Source organism: Canis aureus, chromosome 9 (genome assembly GCF_053574225.1).
Source record: "Canis aureus isolate CA01 chromosome 9, VMU_Caureus_v.1.0, whole genome shotgun sequence".
Classification (NCBI taxonomy): Eukaryota; Metazoa; Chordata; class Mammalia; order Carnivora; family Canidae; genus Canis; species Canis aureus.
In genome coordinates, this window is record NC_135619.1 from 40,881,843 (window position 1) to 40,901,184 (window position 19,342).

Sequence of the window (19,342 nt, forward strand, 5' to 3'; positions counted from 1 at the left end):
TCTATCACTCTTTTCACACCACAACAGCAAAGTTACGTAGTTGAGACAAAGACCATATGGCCCACAAAGTCTAAATGATGTACTATCTGGTTCTTTATACAAAAAGTTTGTAGATACCTGATATTGACTAATATGCTTTATTGCTTGCAAACAAAAAGTCTCACATGCAAAGTTCTTTTTGGATTCAATGCTGGAAGAAAATATTTAACTCCTTAGACAAATGTGTTTGCTTCCTTTATTAGACAAAAACATTGTTATTTTAATTCAGCTGCCAGGAAAACCAAAAGCTCAATATGATCAACTTCAGTAACAATGACACTCCAGGTGGCCAGACACCTCTATGGTGTTTAACCGTTTATCTACATGTGTATGTGTTTATGTTGGGTGATGCACTGTCTTATTTTATACTGATTTTAATTTAGGAAAAGCCTATAATTTTGTGTGAAAGTCAATACAAATATGAACAAACATAAGGATAAATTGCATTTGGGATAGCTATTTTAAGAGGTTATCCATAATATCATAATGACTAAACTGTCTTTCTCTGTTATATTTGGGATTATAGAAAAAAAAGAAAACGTGTCTAAATTCATGAGGCAGTATAGTGTTACTTTGTGACAAAAATAGTGTCTTAATAACTTATGTAATAGGTAATATTTTTATATAAATATTAAGGAAAATGCTAACATTTAAAAGGCTTTTCACAAGGTCCTTAAATAACTGCAGGAAAGTACAAGTCTCAGTCAACTGGAAAGTTTACTTCTGTGAACCAAGGCACATTTTGCCACTAACATTCTTATGTGCCATTGCCAATAGAGACAATAGAGGTATACTAAGATTACGTGATAATCTCATGTCACATTTTTTATTACTTAGAAAGTAAAGGTCATAACATCAATATTTGGGTTTTTCTCTCAACGCTTTTTGAATCTCCTTTAAACTATTTTAAAAATGAAGTATGAAGAAAGAAAATTAGACTGTTGGGGATTTTTGTTTGTTTTACTTTCAAATCTTTTGTATTATTTTTGAAACTTTAACAGTAACCCTCAAAAAGCTAAATAAATGAAATTCTCTGTGAGCATATAGAAAGATTTCAGTTGAAGAACTTTCTTAAAACCAATTAAAGATAAATTTAGTATCAGGAATATTAGCTCTAGTATTCACCAAATTTAGATTATAGAACCAGATGTTTTTGTTGTATATCTGTCTTACATAAGCAGTAAGTTTGATGCCCTTCTGAAATTTGCATTAAAATATTAACGTTTTTAAAAGATTTATTTATTTATTTATTTGAGAGAGAGAGAGAGTCTGGAGGGAAGGACAGAGTATCCCAAGCAGACTCCTTACTGAGCTTGGAGTCCAATTTGGGGCTCAATCTCAGAACCCTGAGATCATGAGCTGAAATCAACAGTCAGATGCCTAACCAACTGAACCACCTAGGCACTCCTAAAGTATTAAGTTCTTAAGAAAATTTAGGTTCTTCAAGGGAATTTAAGAAAATAAAATCTGTATATATTTTTGAAATGCTGCATACTAAATGCTTGTATAAATGAAAGCAGCTTTTCTCAACCCCAACACCAGTAAGAGTATAAGAACATTGGGGGGATCCCTGGGTGGCTCAGTGGTTTAGCGCCTGCCTTTGGCCCAGGGCACGATCCTGCAGTCCCAGGATCGAGTCCCATGTCGGGCTCCCGGCATGGAGCCTGTTTCTCTCTCCTCCTGTGTCTCTGCCTCTCTCTCTATGTCTATCATAAATAAATAAATCTTTAAAAAAAAAAGAGTATAAGAACATTTATTTCAGTATTGGGAAACCCTAATATTAATCTAATATTCATACCAAGTTAGGTAGCATAAGCTCATTAAAATTCCAAGTTTCATTGTTCCTGATTGTAATTACACCAATTCAGTTTAGTAAAATTACATACCTCTTACTGATTAATAAAAACAGAAGCAAGAATTGTCATAATCATGTTATTATCTGGCTATCATTATTGCAAAGTAACAATCAAAGATCACATAATTGCAATATGCTTATAAAAACTCAGATACTTCAATGCATCACAGTGTACAGCATGTTTAGGAATAGTGCACTTAAAAAAAAAGGAATAATGCATTTACTTCACCATTCCCAATGCAGGTGAGAACCATCCTTCTCTATGTTAAGGAAAAAAACCAAAGTTACAAATACATACAATATGTTTTTTACCTTGAACACTAACGCTTCGTTAAAATCTTTATTAGGGAACTGGAAAATATTAATGTTCTTCTCTGTCTCCCCCACTAAACTGTAAGTTTCATAAGTCATGAATCCTCCCTATCTTTCTCAGAGCTTCATCTCCAGAGTGTGGCATAGCACGTGGAACACAATAGGTGAGTGGTGTGGGGCAAAGCACATTGACTTTGGAGTCAAAACCCTGGGAATCAGAATCAGACATTTTCTCTGCATTACATGGACTAAATATGTATTCCATTACCTCTGATTCTTGGTTTGCATTCTTCCAGGTATTCCAGGCCCGGAGGCCAAGTACCTCTTGGTGTAACCATAAAACAGTATCAGTAGGTCAAAGAAAGCAGAGTAAGAATGTAAGTTCACTGTGACAGGACTGTCTTATTCACTATTGCACTGCTAGAACAATGTCTTTAATCTAGAGGCTTAATCAAAATTTATTTTTCAAGATTGGAAAAGGAAACAGGGGCACCTGGGCCATGATCTCAAGATCATAAGACTGAGATACAGGTGAGGCTCCATGCTCAACAGGGAATCTGCTTAAGATTCTGTCTCCCTCTGCACCCCCCCACCACCCCACTCACTTGCTCGCTCTCAAATAAACAAATAAATCTTGTACAAAAGAAAGAGAGAGATTGGGACAGGAAATAGATCTTTAAAGCAAACATCAACTTATACATCAATATCTATCTAAATACTTATGAACTCTTGATGAAACTTCTTGTCAGGCTTCAGCTATCAGCATAGACAATTCTACCTTCTTTTAGAAAAAATTTTCCATTTTTCCCCTAACCATACACAATTTTACAAAGTTAATAAGCCATTGTTAAATCAAAGTCTTTTTAACAGAAAATTAAAATGATAATAAAGTGTTAACATTAGCAATAAAGAGGATCTGGGGTTTGGTTTCTGTTTGTTTTCTTACCATATGGAAGGACGGTTCTCAACTGTGTTGAGAATGTTAAATAAAGGAATTGCTTCTAATCATATTGTGCTCTGTGATTTATTGAACTATATGAATCATTAAACATATGTAAAATTATGTGACCATTGATTTTACTGCTTTACAATACACTCTGAAGCCAAGTACTACCTGACAGATTAAATAGGGAAAGTCTCTTTGGAGGTACTAGCATTTTAAATAGTGCCCTAGACAAGAGGAATCTTAAGTGAAACCTCTAGGTGTGACTTGATGGCTGGGTTTGGTTATTTCTCTGCTAATGGTGACTGGTTTCTCCTAAGAAGGCTACTTCCCATTGATTTCTCATTCACTGTCCCAAGATAAAGTTTGATACAGGGTTAATAATATTATACTATTTAAATTAGACTGCCTTATGTTTTCTTCCTGGGTGCTAACAGGAAACTACTAATATTTCACACAAAACTTCCCAGATATATGTTTAAATTTTAATCTGAAAAATCAAAATATCATGAAAGAATAGATATCCTGAATCTGAGTGAGTTAAAGTAATTGATCATCTAAATGGAATGTGACAACTAGACTGGGAGACTAGCTGACTAGAACTCAAGTCTCCTTATTATTGGCCTAGCATTTTGTCCATCGTACCCCACCTATACCACCCTCTAGTTTGTACCCAAACTGTGGAATCCATTCATCTTCACGTTGGCTTCCAGGAGTGGAACCTTCAACTCTGCACTAGAGGAATTATCTATAACTCCTCTAGTGCAGAGTTGAAGGCTCTATAATTGCTTCTCCTCAGCCTCCTGAAGGCTCTATAATTGCTTCTCCTGAGCCTACTATATATCTCATCCTGACTGACCTGTACAAGTTTTCAGATAGTCTCTGCTATTTGGTTTAACTCTGAAATTATAACAATGCAATTCCAATCAATGCTAATGGGATTCATTTTGGAAATACAGGAAAATGAGGAGTTGGAAGAGTAGAGAAACTTTATTTGGAACGACAAGATGGTTATAAAATATTCTTCTAACATTTTTCATCCTTGGCAGAAGTGATAACAGAATGAATAAAGCTATTCTCAGGTCATGAATGTATTATTCTTTGACACTTGCCCACAAAGGCAGTAGATCCAGTTCTAAACAGATATATGTTGGTTGGTTTAATCAGGATTAGGGTACTAATGAGGTCAGTACATCCCATATCAATTTATGTGTTGTCATTGGCTTTATTTATTTTTTTTGTCATTGGCTTTAGAGTGAGATTTTTACCAATGTGAATGATCAGTTGAAATTATCAGCTGAAATTATTCTACGGCAAATGGAATGTGCAGGCCATGTACAGTTAATTAATGTTGTTTAATTAATAATTTATTAGTACTTAATGGACTAATGGATCTTTGCTTTTTCTCCTTTCTATTCTTTTCCATCTTCAAACCAGTAACTTTATGATGAGCACACAGGTAATTTGTGTTTTATTATAAGATATGTGAAGAGTTTCAGTTTCTAACAAGCTTTCATGTCCAAATTCTATTGCTTTCTCTATTGCCTTCTTTGACCCACACCCTTCCAACCTAAATTAGATTCACCCCCCCCTTTTAAAAATCTTGCGTAGCTCCCCATGTTGTATTTTAAGAATCATTATGATTTGGAATCATATGTTGTCTCTGTTAGTGTTTAAGTCTTTCCTCCCCCTTGAGATGCTGAACACCATAAGAGCATGGATTGTGTCTATCTTTATTTTCCACTCCATAGCAATTGCACAATATCCTACAAAACCATATTTCTGTTTGAGGTGGAGGTAAATTTTAAAGGATAGGCTTTTTCTCCATTTATAAATTCTACCATGATATAGATCCTTTTTTTTTATAGGTCCTTTTTTAATGGCTATCTTCTGTATCTCAAAGATACCCCAGGAGAAATGAGGGAAGTGAATACTTTCTCACCAAAATTCCACAAATAAAGAAATCAGAAAAAACGCTAATGTGACAAAAGAAGAGAATGCCTGAAGGTCTAGTCTCAAGACAGGTCAAGACTCATAAAAACAAAGCCTGAGAGAAAGCCACCAGATTGCATAGCCATGTGTTCCTCTCCTTGACTCCTGGACCATGCCCAGGAGGAGGGCATGAAGCAGCATTTCAGGCAATTGGCAGTGAACAACTAGCGGAATCTCTTTCTTACATAACAGTTTTTCTTTTTCTTTTAATGTATTTATTTTCTCCTCCCTCTTGCTGCCTTCTGCTGTGCCAGACAAAGATGCCTATGGTTATTTGGCACGACTAGTAAAGGAGCTAAAAGTGGCTTTTCGGTACTTCATAGACTATAAATGAATCCCAAATTAAAAAAACAATCAGCATGAGTCAAGATACAGGCATCTTTCAGGCATTATCATAAGAACCAGAAGAGAGATGGGAAAGTGGCTAAGGAATAGAAAGCCACAGAGCTCTGGAAGAAAAATCAAATGTAACAAGTACAGTCAAATACAACAGAAATCACAGGAATGGCAACATCTTTTTTTTAAGTTCAGTTTATAAAATCCAACCATCTGCATAATTCTACCTTTGTCTAGTAAACTGCAAATGTTGTAGGAAACACTATGATCTCATTCAAAAATAGGTTTTTCAATAGACATTTCTGCAGATTTACTCTAGTGAGAGTTTAAAAACAAATCAATCGAGGCAGCTCAGAACAAAATAACAGGTTGGATCCACACACCTACTCATATTAACACTGTCTGCAGCATGTGGAATCATTCATGATTTAATTTTCCCCCTAAGTCTAAAATATATTTGTATTTAGTGTGTATGTATATAGAAATATTTTATTCATCCAAATTATTCTACAATTGAGGTTCTATTTTCATCTATATTTGAAGATGACAGTATGCACCAAATACTAAAATTAAAGATCAAGATCAGAAATGGTGCCAGGTATGACCAAGTTCTCATAATTTATAACTGGTAAAGGAAGAAATAAATTATAACCGCCATAGACTAAATTATTTGTTAGCACTTATTATTGTTCTCTTATGAAGATACTACAAGAGTATTTTTCATCTTCTGGACAAGTAAGTAAGATGGGTGTTTATATCTCCAATAGAAGTGAACACAGAAGAATGAAATGAAACCCAATCTTCCTGGTCTGTACAAAGCCATGTTACTGAGCAAGTCATCCATTGCCCTAAATAAACAAGTCCATCTTCTCTTTCCTAGACTATAGATATCAAATGATTTCTTAGTCCCTTCCTCAGAGACTAGTGGCAGATTGGTAAGAAAATGAAATACAAGCTGGCCCATCCTACTGCACTCAAGTAGTTTCAACATGGCATATAAAAAGATGCTTGGGTGGCCTAGTGAGTTAAGCGTCTGACTCTTGATTTTTGCTCAGGTCATGATCTCAGAGTTGTGAGATCGAGTTCTGTGTCCGGTTCTGCACTGGGCATGGAGCCTGCTTAAGATTTTCTACCCTCTTTTCTCTATCCCTTCTCCCTCTCTAAGAAAAAAGAAAAGAAAAGAAAATGAAAAGAATACACTTAATATTCCTGGAGAGAAGTTTGGGTCCCTCAGGGTTTATTTCAGCCATACTATGTCTCCCTATCTTACTAGAGCAAAATAATATGGCCTACTCTCTGGCCACAGAAAGTTTACTAATAATTATATCAGCTAACAGTAATATAAATCTTGCATGGAGCACTCCTAACCATGCCAAAAGCCATGACAAACTATATATACACTTGAATGTTCTGAAAAACTATCAGAGAAAATTCTCCTTTACTTGTCATGTTTCTCTCAAACCCTTGAATATTATTTTAATTTCCAACACATGGAAAGAAGTTTCAGATAAAATCTACATTTTCAGAGAAAGCCTGTAGGTCAGTTAGAACAGAGAGATGTCCATAATGACTCTGAATGCTTCACACTATTTCAGTGGGTAACAAATAAGCCACACATGTGGCCATGACAATTGTTAAGTTCCCTTACCACATTTCTAGACAGGTAGAAAGTTCAGAGTTCTCAGGAATTTGGGGCATGATGCCTCTACAAACAGGCTGAGGAGTAGTCCCTTACAAGGACAGGCTAAGCAGTCTCTTTTGCTCAACAAACAGGTTACTTAACAACCACAGAAAATATATGTCATTTGTCTCTGGGCATGGTCTAGCTTAGCCCCATCAGGTATTCTGTGACTCTAAGAATTTTTTAAAAAATTAGTCTCATTTGTAAAACTACAATACATAGATGTACTAATAAAAAAATTGTTGGAGGGGGGGGCACCCAGGTGGCTCAGTGGTTGAGCATATGCCTTTGGCTCAGGTGATGATCCCGGGGTCCTGGGATCAAGACCCGCATCAGGCTCCCTGCAGATAACCTGCTTTGCCTTCTGCCTGTGTCTCTGCCTCTCTTTGTGTGTCTCTAATGAATAAAAAAAAAATTTTTTTAATAAAAATAAAAATTGTTGTGAAAATAATTACTGACTTACTGTAGAATCTTATTCTATAACTTTTATATAGGATATCTTGAATATATGTGTCTGAATTTGAAATAAGATATGATACATAATGGTACTTCATTCAGAGACAATCATCATGTAATATATTTAATATTACTAAATTAGTGGCAGTATGTGCAAGTTGATTTTGTACTACATTCTGCCTGTATCCTTCACTAGCAAGGAGTTACTTTTCTCATGAAGCAGCTAGATCACTGAAGCCTAAAGTACTTTAAGTCACCTGTCATACCTCTCCCCAAGTCTTCAATTAGCCAAGCTAAATATTCATATTTCCTTTCATTATCCACCATATAACAAGATTCCCAGAACTTCACGCCATCATGGTTATTTTCCAGTAAGTGTGCTGTCATTTGATAGTATTTCTTTAAAAATATCCAGCTAGTTATATAACGCAATATTTTACGTATGATCTGATTAACATAGACTGGAACGATTATTACTTCTCTGCATCCAAAGACAAGAGTGCTACTAGTCCATATTAAGACCAATTCCACTCTGGGAAACGAGAGGGGTGGTGAAAGGGGAGGAGGGCGGGGGGTGGGGGTGACTGGGTGGCAGGCACTGAGGTGGGCACTTGACGGGATGAGCACTGGGTGTTATTCTGTATGTTGACAAATTGAACACCAATAAAAAATAAATTTATTATTTAAAAAATAAAAAAATAAAAAATAAAACAAAAATATTTTAAAAAGACTAATTCCATTTCATTTTACAATGTTCATATGTATGTATATACGTGATCTATTTAACACAGCACACTTCATTTGTCTGTACAGTTTTCCCGGGAAGGCTGTTACCTTCACTCTTGGGTTCAGTTGTACATTGCCATAGGAACCTCTTGAAATATTTAAATAATGAACAAAGAAAATGATGCCAGGTATGAAGATGTCATACCCGTTTGTCACATTTAGGAATACAATGAAAAATATTTAGATATGCTTTTCTAAATTTTAAAAAAATAGATAAAAGTAAATTGACTAAAAGGAAGTTGCTTTAACTTGTAGGAAAAAAAAATAAGTTGCCAACCATATTTAGAAGAAGTAGAGTACTTCTTTGATAGATACGGTTAAAAAATAATCTAAGATTTTAAAATATTCAAATCTCAATTTGTTTAAATTCTAAAGGCGTATTTCTGCCTGAATGTTTTGCATAATTCTGCCAGAACTTTTCATATAATGACATCTTCTTACTGATACTTTATGCTTATTACAAAACACATGAAACAAGAAATGAAGACCAAAGAGCTTTTTTCTACTGATCTTTTTCAAATTACATGTTAGGAAAAAAATGACAGTGAAAAATACAAAATGATAAGGTTTTAAGCTTCATCATCCTTTCTATTTTTTCCCCATAATCTCCTTTTTCCTTTTTAAATCCTCACTCATTCCACCCATTTCTCAGTCTTTTAAGTGCACAGAATGTTATGAGTAGCAAAGCCCAGAGGATGGATTTTGGTTATTAAATTTGAAAAGAATCTAAAGCAACTATAGCAATTAGTAGTCAATAAAATACTTTCAACTAAATAAAATTAATCTCAGCACTATTCCACATAGAATATCTTGCCTAAGAAAACCTTTCCTGATAGAAATGCTACGATCTTCGTCAGTCCTGACTTAAATGCCACAATTTGTATTAGAGAAAGCATTATTCACATAAGGCAAGGTAAGACTGAGTTAAATCACAGTGATTAATTTGCTTATGAGATAAAGCTGAATTCAAAAAAAAATCTATAAAACTAAACATGTGGAAATGATAGAAGGAAATGTCTGTAATTGGGGCGAAGTTTCTTCTCTAATTAGCTGCAATGCATCATTAAATTCTATTGTATTAGCAACTGAAAAAAATCTCACTGCTTTGGAACTAACAAGAGAAGAGAAGCATTAGAACAAAGACATTTAACTTCATACATTTCAATCTTTTTCAGAATATATTCATCATTAAATCTGATAACAATCAACATTAATAAAATATCTGAAAGAGATTATCAACAAAATGGATATAAACATATAGTAAGATAAAGTATTCAGCTTACTGAGGAACAGGAAGGCAAATAGAGGTCTCCGACATCAAATACGGGATAACTGTTAAAATTCAGATGCTGTTTACTAAAGCTACATCCTCAAGTACACTCATATTGCTAAGATTGTGAATTATAGAATGTATTTGATTACTATCATCAATCTTTCATTTCCTTTTTTCCACCTTTGTATTTTAACAAGCTCAGTCAATTGTATTATTATCCAAAAAGCTTGCAGTACAGATGAAAATGTGATAGATGATAGATAGATGATAGATAGATGAAAAATAGAAAGCTTTATTATGAAAGCCATATAAGCTCAAAGGCTGCTGTGCTGAGAATATACTATAAAGGGACAGAGCAGTTATTTGGTTCTACCCAGGTAGAACATAATGGTGACTTGGACTAGGAAATGGCAATGGAGTGGTGAAAACTGGAGGTGGAGCCAGCAGGATTTGGTGGTTTTAATGTGAAGAGGTTTGTCTAAGCACCTGCGGGGTAGAGTTTCCATTAACTGCATTAGGGAAGAATGTCCATGGAGCAGGTTTATGGGAGATCATGAAGAGTTCAGTTCTGGACAGCTTCACTGGATGTGAGGAGGCAGCTGGATTGGGGAGTCTGTAGTTCAAGACCAGGTCTAAGATGAATGTGTATATCTGGGCAGTGTTAGCATACATTTTTAAAGTCATAAAATTGTATGATATCACTGAAGGAGAGAATATGGACAGAGAAGCAAAGAGGTAGAAGGACTGGGCTCTAGAATAGAACCAGGGATCCCTGGGTGGAGCAGCAGTTTAGCACCTGCCTTTGGCCCAGGGCGTGATCCTGGAGTCCTGGGATTGAGTCCCACATCAGGCTCCCTGCATGGAGCCTGCTTCTCCCTCTGCCTGTGTCTCTGCCTCTTTCTCTGTGTGTCTCATGAATAAATAAATTTTTAAAAATCTTTAAAAATTTTTTAACTTAAAAAATAAAATTCCAGTTAGTTAATATACAGTGTTATATTAGTTTCAGGTGTACAATATAGTGATTTAACACTTCCATACAGTACCCAGTGCTCATCACTAATGCATTCCTTAATCTCCATTACCTATTTCCCCCAACCCTCACCCTCTCCCCTCTGGTTGCCATCAATTTGTTCTCTATAGTTCAGAGTCCATTTCTTTAAGAATGCATTTTTAAATTCAGCCTCTTGACTACACAATTCATGAGAATCTCCCATAACTCCATTGCAGGCCCAGACTTTGGTGTATATCCCTATATTTACAGTTCTGTTACAGCTAGTTCTCACACATCTGGATGATATTTTCTTAATAGGCTGGAAGAAATCAATGCAGGCGTGGACAGTTGCTGTCACATTAAACTTTAGATATGTTTTATATGTGCACAACAAACCTTTCATATTTGCCACAGTTATTTAACTCTGCCTCTCCATTTAGCCAAAAACACCTCTTTTGGGGCAGCTGGGTGGCTCAGTCTGTTAAGCTTTTGCCTTTGACTTAGGTCAGGATCTCAGGTTCCTGGGATCCAGCCAACATCAGGATCCCTGCTCAATGGAGAGACTGCTTCTCCCTCTCCTTCTGCCCCTCCCCGCTGCTTGTGCTCTTTCTATATATCTCTCTCTCGTGCTCTCTATCCCAAATAAAGAAATAAAATCTTTAAAAAACAAAACAAATCACTACTCTTTCTGTACTCTCCATTCAGTTAGGAGGCACATCTGTGATTTTTTCTTATCCAAAAGCTAATCCACTTTAATATTTTGCCTTTTTTCTTTAAGGATCTTTTCATTTGAACTAACATTTTATTTTACCTATACTATTAGCCTCCCAATCTTTTTTTCCTATGACTCCACTTTCTGTGGATATTTACTAATCAGATGTACATTTCTGTGACCACAAATGAAGAACAAGCAAACCAAACATAAAAACAAAAACAAAACAGCTATACGCCAATAAATTAGGCAATCTAGAAGAAATGGACGCATTCCTGGAAAGCCACAAACTACCAAAACTGGAACAGGAAGAAATAGAAAACCTGAACAGGCCAATAACCAGGGAGGAAATTGAAGCAGTCATCAAAAACCTCCCAAGACACAAGAGTCCAGGGCCAGATGGCTTCCCAGGGGAATTTTATCAAACGTTTAAAGAAGAAATCATACCTATTCTCCTAAAGCTGTTTGGAAAAATAGAAAGAGATGGAGTACTTCCAAATTCGTTCTATGAAGCCAGCATCACCTTAATTCCAAAGCCAGACAAAGACCCCACCAAAAAGGAGAATTACAGACCAATATCCCTGATGAACATGGATGCAAAAATTCTCAACAAGATACTGGCCAATAGGATCCAACAGTATATTAAGAAAATTATTCACCATGACCAAGTAGGATTTATCCCTGGGACACAAGGCTGGTTCAACTCCCGTAAAACAATCAATGTGATTCATCATATCAGCAAGAGAAAAACCAAGAACCATATGATCCTCTCATTGGATGCAGAGAAAGCATTTGACAAAATACAGCATCCATTCCTGATCAAAACTCTTCAGAGTGTAGGGATAGAGGGAACATTCCTCGACATCTTAAAAGCCTTCTATGAAAAGCCCACAGCAAATATCATTCTCAATGGGGAAGCACTAGGAGCCTTTCCCCTAAGATCAGGAACAAGACAGGGATGTCCACTCTCACCACTGCTGTTCAACATAGTACTGGAAGTCCTAGCCTCAGCAATCAGACAACAAAAAGACATTAAAGGCATTCAAATTGGCAAAGAAGAAGTCAAACTCTCCCTCTTCGCCGATGACATGATACTCTACATAGAAAACCCAAAAGTCTCCACCCCAAGATTGCTAGAACTCATACAGCAATTCGGTAGCGTGGCAGGATACAAAATCAATGCCCAGAAGTCAGTGGCATTTCTATACACTAACAATGAGACTGAAGAAAGAGAAATTAAGGAGTCAATCCCATTTACAATTGCACCCAAAAGCATAAGATACCTAGGAATAAACCTAACCAAAGATGTAAAGGATCTATTCCCTCAAAACTATAGAACACTTCTGAAAGAAATTGAGGAGGACACAAAGAGATGGAAAAATATTCCATGCTCATGGATTGGCAGAATTAATATTGTGAAAATGTCAATGTTACCGAGGGCAATATACACGTTTAATGCAATCCCTATCAAAATACCATGGACTTTCTTCAGAGAGTTAGAACAAATTATTTTAAGATTTGTGTGGAATCAGAAAAGACCCCAAATAGCCAGGGGAATTTTAAAAAAGAAAACCATATCTGGGGGCATCACAATGCCAGATTTCAGGTTGTACTACAAAGCTGTGGTCATCAAGACAGTGTGGTACTGGCACAAAAACAGACACATAGATCAGTGGAACAGAATAGAGAATCCAGAAGTGGACCCTGAACTTTATGGGCAACTAATATTCGATAAAGGAGGAAAGACTATCCATTGGAAGAAAGACAGTCTCTTCAATAAATGGTGCTGGGAAAATTGGACATCCACATGCAGAAGAATGAAACTAGACCACTCTCTTTCACCATACACAAAGATAAACTCAAAATGGATGAAAGATCTAAATGTGAGACAAGATTCCATCAAAATCCTAGAGAAGAACACAGGCAACACCCTTTTTGAACTCGGCCATAGTAACTTCTTGCAAGATACATCCACGAAGGCAAAAGAAACAAAAGCAAAAATGAACTATTGGGACTTCATCAAGATAAGAAGCTTTTGCACAGCAAAGGATACAGTCAACAAAACTCAAAGACAACCTACAGAATGGGAGAAGATATTTGCAAATGACATATCAGATAAAGGGCTAGTTTCCAAGATCTATAAAGAACTTATTAAACTCAACACCAAAGAAACAAACAATCCAATCATGAAATGGGCAAAAGACATGAAGAGAAATCTCACAGAGGAAGACATAGACATGGCCAAAATGCATATGAGAAAATGTTCTGCATCACTTGCCATCAGGGAAATACAAATCAAAACCACAATGAGATACCACCTCACACCAGTGAGAATGGGGAAAATTAACAGGGCAGGAAACAACAAATGTTGGAGAGGATGCAGAGAAAAGGGAACCCTCTTACACTGTTGGTGGGAATGTGAACTGGTGCAGCCACTCTGGAAAACTGTGTGGAGGTTCCTCAAACAGTTAAAAATATACCTGCCCTACGACCCAGCAATTGCACTGTTGGGGATTTACCCCAAAGATACAAATGCAATGAAACGCCGGGACACCTGCACCCCGATGTTTATAGCAGCAATGGCCACGATAGCCAAACTGTGGAAGGAGCCTCGGTGTCCAATGAAAGATGAATGGATAAAAACAAAAACAAAGAGCAGCCCAGGTGGTTTAGCAACACCTTCAGCCCAGGGTGTGATCTCAAAGACCCAGGATCAAGTCCCACATCGGGCTCCCTGTGTTTCTCATGAATAAACAAAATCTTAAAAAAAAAAAAAAAAAAAAAAGTAAATAATAGGATCTCAGAAATTGTTTCCTGCTGCATGGCATGTGCATTTCCGGACACAGCACATGTCAGAGTGTCATACCCTAACTATATCATGAGGCAGACAGGTGAGCAGGTCCTTGAGGGGAAACTTTTTGAATCTAGTCAGCTTCCTTCCTGAACTAACCCAGCATCTGGGAATACAGAAAGTAGCAGGGACTCAAAACCTGCCAGGCTGTGGCACAGGCTATGAGTCAGTTTCTTCAAACGTAAAAGGCCCTTATTACATCATCTTGCTGGTGTTTTCTGCCAGCTACCGGTTGACCATACTGCATTTTCTGAAAAGAAAAGCTTCTGACTGAGATGGTGTTTGATAAGGTACACCTTTGCCTCTTGATCTGTTTCACTGAATGTGGACCTCAAAGGACAACATGCATTTAACATCTTAATACTTAAAACACTGAGTCTCACTGTACCCTGTGAAAGGTTCTCTTCCTTCTCTGTATACCCTCCCCTCTAACCATATATTGTTTGGCTCAGGCATATATAAATCAAATTCCACAGAATGTAGTTTGTCCTTTCCCCATCTGTAGTCACACATTCTATTTTAATGGCCATTTAACTAGAAAATTAATACCACAGCTCATAAAATGTTGAAAGAGGGAGAAATCTCACCCTCTTTCTTGATCCCTCGAATAATTACCCCCAAGGATCTCACCTGCACTTCCTTTGAAGGCTTCCTTCCCTCAACTCTTCCAGATGCAGTCCCTAAATATCCCCTCAACTATCCTCTCTTAACAGTAGCTGCTCTGGCTTAAAACTACCTAAGTGAAATTCCTCCAGCTGAACATGTACTTTGCTCATTTGCTCTTTTCCTTTGACATTGAAAGGTGCTTATTGAACACCTTAAAGAAAAACTCCAAGTCAACATCATATGATTAAAAGAACAAATCAAATTTGTGGGAAACGGCAAGGAAAGTAATGTACTATCTGATTATCATGTCAAAATTCAGTACCTAAAAATAATCATATCCACGGATGCTTACAAAGAAAAAGAGCTCAACACTGGTTTTCTCTAAAACTCGTGCACAAGCCCTACATATCATCCCCCATACATATTTGACGTGAATCAGCTGGGTGTAGGAAGTGAGAATTTATTTTTTTAATTTGGTTTTGTTTATTTTAAGGAGGACTTTGAGTCCTCCTTTGCCCCTAACATGAGATAGATGGGAAAAATTAGAAGAGGTTTCATGAAGAGACAAGCAAGAAATTAGAGATGTCAGATGAATGGGAAGATGGTATCCACTTTATAGATATGTGTAAGGAAAAGAGGAAAATAAAGAATCAAAAGTTGTTTTGTAAACATGTATGAGAGACAGGAAAGATTTGAGTGGAGGACAGCATTGAAGACATATACATTTTTTAGTTCATAAGCAAGGAAGTTTCTTTCTAAATTTTAAATAGGTAAAAAATGAAAGGAGAAAACAAGAATAAAATTGACCAGGAGAGATAGCAGCACTTAGTTTTAGAGGAATGCAGCAAATTACTCTGGTTACAAGTGTTTTAGGGAAATGGAGTAATTAGTTGTTTTCAGAAACCACAATTTCCAAATTAATGATTCATGGTTGAGTGCTTTGCACCTTCTAAGCCCTCAATAGATACTACGATTGATTGATATGTTACTTATGAAAAACAGAGGAACACTTATGAAGCAATTATACAAGCAATATATGAGTGAGAAAGCTACAGGCAGATCTTCAGCTGCCTGTAGATCCTAATGAAATGAAAAATAAATAACAACAACAATAATAATAACCCATACCTTCTCTGTGTCAATGCCCTTTGACATGGACCATGTTGAGACAATATAATCCATGACTCGTTCACTAAGGCCTTTGGGGACCTGATAGAGTTTCAGAAAGTCCCGCACATTATTCAGCATCTCATGGTATCGGTTGGTGTTGGCATACATTTGCTGGAAAATTGTGGTAACATTTCCAAAAATAGTTGCATAAAGAAGAGCTGAAAGAGAAGAAATAATGAAAATAAAATAAATATCCTAAGTGAAAAATAAATATGAATATTGGCCAAATCAATGAATAATTTGACAGATATTTTTATAAACTTTTAAAGATTAATGCATATTAACCCCTGAAAGGAGTACCTGGAATTTGGTATTCATTCAGTAAATGTTACCATCAGTATGAGAAACGTGACTTTATGTGTAGGTGCCTTCCTAGTCAATGTGGCAAAACATGAGAGTGAAGAATTAGATAATCCAAAGTTAGAATTTGCCGAAGAAATTCTAGCTTTAGGCAAAAGATATTTTGCTGCCGTGTCCTCCTGAATGAAGCCTGATCAATTTAAATTTTCCAGGGATTGATGATTCACTGCTTGTCTCTTTCAGCTTTTGGAATACTTCTCTGCTAATAAATATTTTTAAGAGAACATCAGAAATATGGGGAGTTAGGACAAATTAAAGAGTTCTATTTTTTAAAGAAGGAAACAGGACTGGAATAAATAGCTAAATTAAAACTTTACAAGTGCCTGAAAATTCCAGTTATTAAACTCATGTTTAATATCATGTTTAATCCCAGTATTGTAATTTATTTGATTCCATCATTTTAATTAAGAGTAAAGTCAACTTGCAAACCATTGCTATATATCTATAAAGTCCTATGAGTGCAGTAGGGATTTTAATGCCCGTGACTGCTACCTCCTCCCTCAACCCATAATTTACCAACTCTTTTCTTTTCAGATGTGGGAGGGCTACTAATGTTGACTTCATCTTGTAAAAGCTTTTTAAAAATAATTGAGTTCAGCCTAAACTCAACATACCTCCAGTCCCACCCACCCCACTGTACCCTGTCCCTTTGGTTCCATTCCTTGATTGACAGTAAGCTCTTTTGAAAAGGGGCAGTACTTTATTCCCCCTAATATTCATAAACACAATGTTTAGTAACCACATACATTCCATAAGCATTTCACAAAAGAATGGGGCATCAGCTAGTGGTCACTTCCATTCTACCTCCTCTAAGCATTTGAAAAATGACTCCTCTAAACTCAGTACAGTCTATTTCATTTCAGTTTCATCAGCCAAATCCATTTGATGAAAGTGGTATAAAATCAAGCTAGTGAAGCAATTTCCAAACCTTAAACTATTTTCAGAAAATCATTCATTTTTTTTAAGAACAGTTATTCTTTGAATATAACAAATTATAATTTCACCACAGAAAGCTATGATTTTATAAGCATTTACTCAGTTGTTTTTTGCTGTTATTTAGGGATTTTGATGCCAGTTCAGAACAATTTTTAAGACTGATGATATTTTGTTAAAATTGAGTAGGAACAATATAGTGCTGACATTTCTTCATTCATTCATTCATTCATTCATTTACTTCCAGTGTAGTTAACTTACAGTTATATTAGTTTCAAGTGTACAGTATAATTCTATGCATTACCCAGGGCTCATCAAGATAAATGTACTTCTCCATCCCCTTCTCCTGTTTCATCCATCCTCTCCACCCACAACCTCTCTGGGAACTATTGGTTTATTCCCTATAGTTAAATGTCTGTTTTTTGGTTTGTCTCTTTTTTTTTTCTTTGTTCATTTGTTTTGTTTCTTAAATTCCACATATAAGTGAAATCATATGGTATTTGTCTTTCTCTAACTTATTTAACTTAGCATTATACACTCTAGGTCCATCCATGTCGTTGCCAGTGGCAAGATGGATCTTTAAATCTTTAAATATATATATATTTAAAAACAAAAAATAGGTAATCATAGATTTAATATCTCTATTCCATCATTGTTGATATTAGGAAAGACAAATACAGAAATACAAACAAAATAATGACAGATGAATCGTATAACAAATATGGAAGTTTTCATTTTCAGGAAAGAAAAATAAAGAAAATTTATGTTTTTAAAATAACGAACATTTCAGAAGTTAATGAAATAAGGCTACAATCATTTTTTACTACTGTTCAGCTATTATAAGTTGTCAATAAATATCACAGAACTACCTATTATTTTGACATGTTTAGGTTGTTTGGCTCCCTAAAATGCTTGCAATATGCTGTATTTGCCAAAGTGTCTTACTACTGCCTTTTAGTTTAACAAATTACCACACATTTCATCTTTTCGGGTACATTAAATATGCACACATTCGGTTCATATAAAAAGTTTAAGTACTAAAACATGAATAAAACTGCCAAAGTATTAAAAGTGTGCAGCATTAATAAATGAAGAATATAATCAACATCCCATTAAGTTTGGCATATTACAAAGATATCTACTTCTGCTTCCCATTTTCATGGGAGTATGGCAGCCTACTCTGGATAAGACTAATAAACAAGGTCAGGATTTAAAGTAAGATATTCAATTACATGTATTTATATTAAAATTTTTTTTACTTTGATCTAAGTTGCAAAAATTATGCAGAAAATTCATATGTATAACCCACATGCAATTTCTCACAGTGATGACATCTTACACAACTAAAGTCATTTATCAAAACCAGGAAATTGAAAATGGCACAATACAATTAATAAGACCATAGATCTTATTCATATTTCACCATTGTTTTAGATGCATTCTTCGTATGTGATTTTATAAAATTTTATCACATGAGTAGATCTGTGTAATATATCTATATTTTTGAAAAGAGAAACTTCTTCTTCCTTAATATTTTCAATGCTTAGGACTATCATACATTTCAAAAACTATAGTAAGAGAAAGTACAATATTCCATAGCAAGCAAAACACTGCTTCCCACCAGACTCTGTTCCCAAGATAAATGTGTACATCTCTGTGTGGTATGTGTATTTGCCAAAATGTAAAAAAAAAAAAATTTTTAGTGGCCTTCACACCCAGCGTGGAGCCCAATCTCATGGCCCTGAGATTAAGACCTGAGTTGAGATCAAATGTCAGATGCTTAAACTGACTGAGCCACCCAGGTGCCCCCAAAATGTCTATTTTTAATAGCCTTTATATTTGACAACAACGTGGCAATCATCAACTAATCTTATCATTTTAATTTAATAGTATTCCTCTAATCCCTTGGAGAATCATTGGTCTTCCTCTCATTCTGCCTTGATTGGGAAACAACAGATTACCCCAAAAGGTTGTAATAACTGAATATTTAAAAACTCTTTGGGTCTTAATTTGGGGAGAGAGGAGCAGTACTTAATACCAGAGGGA

The 19,342-nt window shown here is 35.7% G+C and overlaps 1 protein-coding gene and 1 long non-coding RNA gene across 2 annotated transcripts in view; one reads left to right on the forward strand and one right to left on the reverse strand.

The window, feature by feature from the left end:
* Positions 1-19,342, reverse strand: part of KCNH5 (potassium voltage-gated channel subfamily H member 5) — a 275,213-nt gene that overhangs the window by 90,644 nt on the left and 165,227 nt on the right. Inside the window, exon 8 of the mRNA XM_077909564.1 lies at positions 15,962-16,161. Coding sequence (XP_077765690.1) covers positions 15,962-16,161 — 200 coding nt within the window. The remainder of the gene's footprint in view (positions 1-15,961; positions 16,162-19,342) is intronic.
* LOC144320703 (uncharacterized) lies at positions 576-7,543 on the forward strand. The gene is made up of 3 exons (XR_013386309.1): positions 576-2,583; positions 4,587-4,608; positions 5,018-7,543. It is a non-coding gene; the product is annotated as an uncharacterized LOC144320703 (long non-coding RNA).